We start from the raw sequence: 8,777 nt of genomic DNA on the forward strand, positions 1-8,777 counted from the left end.
TTGATGAAATTGTGGACTTCAATTCCCAGAATTCCTTACCCAGCATGCCTGGCTGAGGAATTCTGGGAGTTGAAGTCCACAAGTCATAAAAGGGTCATAGTTCCCTCACGCTTGGCTGAGGAATTCTGGGAGTTGAAGTCCACCAGTCATAAAAGGGCCAAGTTTGAAGACCCTTGAGATAGATAGATAAGCTTCACGGGTATTTTTTTTTTTTTACTGCAGGCACATTGGCCCACCTGAAAGGTGAAATTTAGCCGCTTGCTCTCAAAAGTGTATACGTACATAACACCCATTGAAACATGTTGTATACAACATAGGCATAAACCTACATCCTTACGTGTAAATAACATGTAAATATTAATTGCTGTGATTAAATGGAGGCCGAGTTGCCCTGCTCAGCACCATGCCAGGCATTCTGTACTCGGAGGAAGCCTCATAGGCGTCGATGGGTTTCCCAGTGGGATCCTTGGTCCCTCTGAAATTTCCTGACAGTGAGAACAATTAACCAGGGGAACAACCTGCCTCCAGAAGCGGTGAATACTCCAGCACTGGAAGTTTTTAAGAAGAGACTGGACAGCCATTTGTCCGAAATGGTATAGGGTTTCCTGCCTGAGCAGGGGGTTGGACTAGATGACCTCCAAGGTCCCTTCCAACTTTATTATTATTATCTTTCCAAACCTTCGTTGCCCTCGAGACCATTTTGAAAAGGGGGAGAAAGGAAAAGTTTGGCTAGCGAAACCGAAAAGACAGGCAGTCCTCGACTTACGTCCACAAATGAGCCAACATTTCTGTGTTGCTAAGCGAGATCCTTGTTAAAGGAGCTTTGCCCCACTTTATGACCTCTCTTGCCACGGTCGCTAAGTGAATCACTGCGGTTGTCAAGTCAGTAACACGGTCGTTAAGCGAATCTGGCTTCCCCATTGAGTTTGCTTGTCGGAAGGTCATAAAAAGGGATCAGATGAAGCTGGCAGACTGGAACACATGGAATCCGATTGCTTTCTATATACATATACATACACACACACACGCACACACAGAGATATATACACACACATTATACATACAAAGAAACAAATACATGTATATACACACATAAACATATACAGACACGTGCAGATACATACACATACATATGTACACACACATATGCATAGAAATTCACACATATACACACAAACACAGAAACACACACACATATATATATACACAAACACATGCAGAAACACATACATACATATACACAAAGAAACACACACATATACACATACATATATATGTAGGTCTTGGCGTACCTGCATATCTGTACCCGTGAAAATCTACGAAAACATATATATATATATACACATACACAAACACATACATATATATACACATAAACATATATACACACATATGTGCAGATACATATACACACACATATGTACTCACATATACAGAGAAACACACACATATATATATACACAAACACATGCAGAAACATACATATATATACACACAAACACATACATATGTACTCACATATACAGAGAAACACACACATACACACACAAACACATACATATATACACAAGACACACACACATACATATATATATATACATATATACACACACAGAAACACACACATATATGTATATACACACATACACATATATATAGTTGCAAAAGGTAATCACATCATATATCATACATAGCACATATCACATATATATCATGTGATCCCTTTTGGGACCTTCTGACAAAAGCAAAGTCAATGTGGGGGAAGCCGGCTTCACTTAACAACCGTGTCACTAACTTAACAACTGCAGGGATTCACTTAACAATCCTGGCAAAAATGTCGTAAAATTGGGCACGTTTCACTTAGCAACCACCTTGCTCAGCCACTGAAATTCTGGTCCCGACGGTCGTCGTAAGGCGAGGACTACCTGTCATGCTACTATTGAAAACTTTGTTATAGAGAAGAATCATTTACATTGGCTACAAACTGCATTCGCTCGCACTGAAAAAAACAGCAGGGCTTCAGCCAAGGGGGGAGGGGAGAATCCGCCCTTTTCAATTTCTCCCCCCCGTAGCCCCCCCCCCAATAAGTGGATTACCTCTTTTGGTTCTCCCAAGAACTGGAAAAGCACCTCCACGAGTGTAGAAAATTGCTGGGGGGAAAGGACGAAGACTGTTAGCTGCCAGGAAGGGCCTCCTGCTTCCCTTTCTCCTTGCCCACTCAAAACAAGCAGCCTATAAATTTAATAAACAGACAAACCCATAAAAGAGAGGGAGCCAGTTGGGTTGGGAGTGCAGGGGTCTCCAAACCTGGCAACTGCACAACCTCTGGACTTCAACTCCCAGAATTCCCTAGACAGACAGACTAGAAATGGGAGGCCATAACTTCAAGTCCCACGCTCACCTTCTGGGTGACTTTGAGCCAATCACCAGGAGATGGTGAGTTCTAGTCCCGCCTTAGGCATGAAAGCCGGCTGGGTGACTTTGGGCCAATCACCAGGAGACGGAGAGTTCTAGTCCCGCCTTAGGCATGAAAGCCACAGGGTGATTTTGGGCCAATCACCAGGAGACGGTGAGTTCTAGTCCCGCCTTAGGCATGAAAGCCACTGGGTGACTTTGAGCCAATCACCAGGAGACGGTGAGTTCTAGTCCCGCCTTAGGCATGAAAGCCACTGGGTGACTTTGGGCCAATCACCAGGAGACGGTGAGTTCTAGTCCCGCCTTAGGCATGAAAGCCGGCTGGGTGACTTTGGGCCAATCACCAGGAGACGGTGAATTGTAGTCCCGCCTTAGGCATGAAAGCCGGCTGGGTGACTTTGGGCCAGTCCCCTGCTCTCAGCCCAACCCACCTTNGGGGGGGGGGATTACAGAAAATGGCCGCCTGGTGTTGGAGGGGGCTTGAGCATTTACAAAATGGCTGCCGGGCAGCTGCGATCAGCCACCACAACAGCTGCCCTCGCAGGAGAGGATGACTCAGTCAATTTGCAAAACCACAAAGTCAAGAGAAGAATCAAAGAGAGAAGCAACCTAGAACTAAGGAGAAACTTTCTGACAGAACAATTAACCAGTGGAACAACCTGCCTCCAGAAGCGGTGAATGCTCCAACACTGGAGGTTTTTAAGAAGAAACTAGACAGCCATTTGTCCGAAATGGTGTAGCGTTTCCTGCCTGAGCAGGGGGTTGGACTAGAAGACCTCCAGGGTACCTTCCAACTTTACTACTACTACTACTACTACTACTACTACTACTACTACTACTACTACTACTACTACTACTACTACCTAGCTTTCAAGAAGAGACTGGACAGCCATTTGTCTGAAATGGTGTAGGGTCTCCTGCTTGGCCGCGGGGTTGGACTAGATGACCTCCAAGGCCCCTTCCAACTATTATTATTATTATTATTATTATTATTATTATTATTATTATTATTATTATTATTATTATTATTATTATTATTATTATTAATCTTCTGCCAATACTATTCTCTTTTGCCAACCTTAAATTAATACAGTTCTTATTCTTTGAAGAAATGACAATGAAATACAGACATTTTTCTCATGTTTCTGCAAATAATAACCACATCAATATAATACGGCTCTGGCTTCTCTTGACACGAGATGGAGGGGGGGGAGAAATAACCCAAAATGGGGAAGTAAAATTAAAGCCCCAGAGATGATGATAATGATGATGATGGAGGTTAGTGCCTCAATTCTACCAGTTCTTCCTTGCCTCGCCCCCCCTTGTCTTCTCCCCTTTTTGGGAGAGGGCCAAGTGGGCTGGTCATCTAACCCTATCCTGGTCTGAAACCCACCCAAAGGAGTCTGGGGGCCTTGGTGTTTCCCCCAATGCCAGTTTCTCTTTCAATCCAGACCATCTTTGTAGCTCTGGCTTGAACTGTGGGGTCCTTGGCGCTCCCCAAGCCTGATCCTAATCCCACCTCGCAGGTAGTCCTCAACTTAACCAGAGTTTGTTTAGTGACCGAAGTTACAACAGCCCTGGAAAATGTGACTTAGGACCTTTTTTCAGTTACGGCCTTTGCAGCCTTCCCAAGGTCACGTGATCAAAATTCAGACGCTTGGCAACGGACTCGTATTTACGACGGTCACAGCGTCCCCGGGGGGGTCACGTGACCCCCTTTAGCGACCTTCTGACAAGCAAAGTCAACCAGGTAGCCAGATTCACTTAACAACCGTGTTGCTAATTTAAGAACTGCGGTGATTCACTTAACAACTGTGGCAAGGAAGGTCGTAAAATGGGGCAACACTCACTTTGCAAATGTCTCACTTAACAACATAATTTTTGGGCTCAGTTACTTATCAAAACAATAAGAATTGTATTAACTTAATGTTATTTAGGGGAAAGAGGAAATCAACTAAAATTAATATGTGGAATATGGATTATAGAAATTGTTAATGATTGTTTTACAAATGTAACCCGGACAGCACACTGTTCACCAATTATTGAGTGATTTATGTTTTTTTTTAAAAAAAATCAATAAAATATATTTAAAAAGAAAAAAGAAATTTTGGGCCCAGTTGAGGTCGTTAAACTCAACTGAAAGCTTGGAACCAACTTCCAGTGGAGTTAGTGGGTGGGTCCTCTGGAACTGAGTTTAAACATTCTTGGGATAAACACATGTCCATCATGTGACAAAAATTTAAAAAATAAAAAAGTAATAAAGTAATACGTTAATCAAAAAGAAAACAAAAAAACTCAAAAAGCAGACTGGATGGAGCACTGGGTCTTTTTCTTGCCATCCCTCTCCTATGTGGTTGTTTTCTGGCAGACGTTTCATGACCCAACCGGGTAACATTATCAGGGCTAAAAGGAAGTGGGGTTTGCCCTGCATGATCCTCAGTTGGGTTGCAAAACATCTGCAAGAAAACAGGTTCAGAGAGCACCAAGGACCCCACAGTCCTCCTCCTCCTCCTCCCTTCTAGCACTGATGATGTTCCCTAGATGGGTCATGAAACGTCTGCAAGAAAACCATCCAGCTCAGAAAGCACCAAGGACCCCACGGTCCTCCTCTTCCTCCCCCCCCCACTTCTAACACTGAAGATGTTCCCTAGTTGGGTCATGAAAAGTCTGCAAGAAAACGACCAAGCTCAAAGAGCACCAAGGACCCCATAGTCCTCCTCCTCCTCCTCCACCTAACACTGATGATGTTCCCTAGTTGGGTCATGAAATGTCTGCAAGAAAACCACCAAGCTCAGAGAGCACCCAGGACCCCACGGTCCTCCTTCCCCCTCTCCCTCCTCCTCCTCCTCCTCTTCCCTACAAACTCCACTCCCTTCTAGCACTGATGATGCTGCCTAGTTGGGTCATGAAACGTCTGCAAGGAAACCACCCAGCTCAGAGAGCACCAAGGACCCCACATTCTTTCTCTTCCTCCTCCTCCTCCTTCTCTTCCTCCTCTTCCACTCTGCAAACCCTCCTCCCTCCCTTCTAGCACTGATAATGTCCCCTAGTTGGGTCATGAAACGTCTGCAAGAAAACCACCCAGCTCAGAGAACTACCCAGGAGTCCACACTTAAAGCCAGGCCTGGCACTCTTGTGGAAAACGAAAGAACTCTTACGAATTCCAGAGGGGTTAGCAGAGAAGTTTATTTGCGCAAGGTCCAGAGCATATTAGAGATAGGCAATTCTGAAGGAGGAGGGCGTGATTAGACTTCAGTTTTTATATTCCCCTCCTTAAAGAACAAAGGGCTACACATTGAAATACACACTGTGATACATTAGGAGCGTTTCTCACAGGCATAGAATGGAAGGTTTTGCTACACACAAAGTATCCATGTGCAGAGCGCATTTGGTTAGCCACATATTACTGACAAGAGAACTTTCCCAGTGAATTTTCCCAGTGATTATGCATTACATCATTGTCCTAGCAATTATGCAGACACATCATTATTGCAGTTATGCAGACAAATCACTATTCTAATAATTGTTCAATTTTACTATATTATTATATTAGCACAAAGGTGGACCAGGCCCAGATTAAAGATCTGGAAACCCCCCCCCCCCCCGTGCAAAAGAAGGCAAGGTGTTAGATCCCCAGGACCTGTTCAAGAAACCACCATGACTTGGATCGACCACAGGCCAACAAAACTTGGTTTAGTTAGGGAAATATCTCAACCCTCTGCCTGTTGGCACAGTGCCTTCCTGTGTCAGGCAGCCTGGCCCAGTAACTTCAGGCTGATTTCACTTAGCGGAAGTGGGATCAGGAAGCTGGCATCCTGGCTTAACTATGGCTTGCTGTTTAAACCACAGCTGAGGGGGGATTCTTTCTTTCTGACAGGTCCCCAACGGCCATCTCAGACCCCCGGAAGGAAGGAAGGAGCCCCCTTCCGTCCTCCGGGAAGCTCCCCCGCCCCGCAGCAGCCCACCCTGCTGGGCGACGCCCCCACCCCTTCCTTGACCAGAGCAACGGACCGGAGGGTGGGGGAGGGAGATGGGTAGGCAGCCCCGGGGACCCCTCCCCAAACCAGGACCTCTCCCACTTAACCAGGCGGAGGAGGGGCCTCTCCCTCCGAGGCCCCCTGGTGAGGGACCCCCTCCCCGCCCGGAGACCCCCCCGGCGCCCACCCAGCCCCCCCAAGCCCTGCGCCCCCCTCCCCGCCGCCACCTGCGCGCTCAGCTGGTTGAGTAGCTGCAGGTCGGCGCTGACCGCCTCCGGCACCGGCTCGCGGGTGAAGTTGAGCAGCCCCATGGCCGGGCTCGGCTCTGCTCCGCCTCCAGCCCCCCAGCCCAGCCCGGCCCCCCAGCGCTCCGCCCCACGAGCCCGGCTCAGCTGAGCATCCGCGCCGGCGCTTTGGAGCCCGGGAGCCGGACTGGCCGCGCCCCGCTCGGGGGCTGGAAGTGCGCAGCGCCGCCTCCTCCTCCTCCTTTTTTCTCTTCCTCCTCCTCCTCCTCCTCTCTGCAATTCCCATTCCCTTCGACCACTGACGATGTTCCCCAGTTGGGTCATGAAATGTCTGCAAGAAAACCAGCAAGCTCAGAGAGCACCGACTCTACAGTTCTCCTCCTCCTCCTCCCTCCTAGCACTGATGATGCTACCTAGTTGGGTCATGAAAGGTCTGCAAGAAAAGAACCAAGCTCAGAGAACATCAAGGACCCCACATTCTTTCTCTTTCTTTGTCTTTCTCTTTCTCCTCCTCCTCCTCCTCTTCCACTCTGCAAACCCTCCTCCCTTCTAGCACTGATGATGCTACCTAGTGGGGTCATGAAAGGTCTGCAAGAAAACAACCAAGCTCAGAGAGCACCAAGGACCCCACAGTCCTCCTCCTCCTCCTCATCTTCCCTTTCCTTGTCTCTGGAGGGGCATGCCTAGACCACAGTGCCGCCACCCCCCCCAGAATCCAGTTGCTCTGCCGGCTCTTTTGGTTGCCTTCTGGAAGATGTGAGTCACCAACGAACCCCTCTTTTGGCTGTGGGAACCAGCCACATTTGGGCTTCTGCGTGGCTCCAGGAGGAGGAGGAGGAAGAGGAGGAGGAGGAGGAGGAGGAGGAGGAGGAGGAGGAGGAGGAGGACTATAGGGTCCTTGGTGCTGGGTGGTTTTGCAACCTTTCTTGCCACAGTTGTTAAGTGTGCCACTGGTTGACTTTGCACGTCAGAAGGTCCCGTCATAAAGGAGAGAAGCAACCTAGAACTAAGGAGAAACTTCCTGACAATGAGAACAATTAACCAGTGGAACAACCTGCCTCCAGAAGTGGTGAATGCTCCAACACTGGAAGCTTTTAAGAAGAGACTGGACAACCATTTGTCCGAAATGGTGTAGGGTTTCCTGCCTGAGCAGGGGGTTGGACTAGATGACCTCCAAGGTCCCTTCTAACTTTATTATTATTATTATTATTATTATTATTATTATTATTATTATTATTATTATTATTATTATTATTATTATTATTATTATTATTAACCCTAACCACTTGAACACCGTTGGCATTGACAAATTCGCCATTAGTCAATTGCAAAAGGCGGCCTTACTAGGAACCGCTTCCATCCTGCGACGAGATCTGTAATGCCATCAGTCACTTTTTTTCATGCCGTTGCAACTCTGAACAGTCCCTAAACAAACTCTTGTTAGTCGAGGACTTACCTGTAATATATTAATACTGTCAGGCTAGTGAATCACAAGGAGGGAAGGATAAGGCAGAATATGGACCAAGAACCGAAACTGTGCTTTGGGGTCTCTCCTACGGGAGTTAGTCTTGAAAACAGAGGGACATAATCTGAAATTTACAGACTAAAAATCCACGCATTGTTTAAGGGCAGACAAGAAACTGACTCAGTCAATCAATCAATTAATCGACCAATCGATTAGAACAGAGCTGGAAGGGACCTTGGAGGTTTCTAGTCCAACCCCCTGCTCAAGCAGGAGACCCTATGCCACTTCAGACAAATAGCTGTCCAGTTTCTTTTTAAAAGCCTCCAGTGATGGAGCACCCACAACGACTGGTGGCAAGCTGTTCCACAAGTTAATTGTTCTCGCTGTCAGGAAGTTTCTCCTTAGTTCCAGATTGCTTTTCTCCTTGATGAGTTTCCATCCATTGCTTCCTGTCCTGCCTTGAGGTGCTTTGGACAACAGATTGACCCCCTCCTCTTTGTGGCAGCCCCTCAAATACTGGAATATTGCTATCATGTCCCCACCCCAGTCCTTCTTTTCTCTAGATTGGCCAAACCCAGTTGCTGCAATCGTTCATATGTTTTAGTCTGCAGGCCTTGGATCATCTTGGCTGCTCTTCTCTGCACTTTTTCCAGAGTCTCAACATCTTTTTTATAT

At 46.9% G+C, this 8,777-nt stretch overlaps 1 protein-coding gene across 1 annotated transcript in view; it reads right to left on the reverse strand.

The window, feature by feature from the left end:
* COMMD7 (COMM domain containing 7) overlaps nt 1-6,724 on the reverse strand; it is a gene marked incomplete at its 3' end in the record, with an annotated part of 16,284 nt that extends 9,560 nt beyond the window's left edge. Inside the window, 2 exon segments of the mRNA XM_015828874.1 lie at nt 2,097-2,150; nt 6,620-6,724. Coding sequence (XP_015684360.1) covers nt 2,097-2,150; nt 6,620-6,703 — 138 coding nt within the window.
* Nucleotides 6,725-8,777: the final 2,053 nt, after the last annotated feature.

The sequence above is a fragment of the Protobothrops mucrosquamatus genome, unplaced genomic scaffold, assembly GCF_001527695.2.
Source record: "Protobothrops mucrosquamatus isolate PMUCROS unplaced genomic scaffold, P.Mucros_1.0 scaffold5049, whole genome shotgun sequence".
Classification (NCBI taxonomy): Eukaryota; Metazoa; Chordata; class Lepidosauria; order Squamata; family Viperidae; genus Protobothrops; species Protobothrops mucrosquamatus.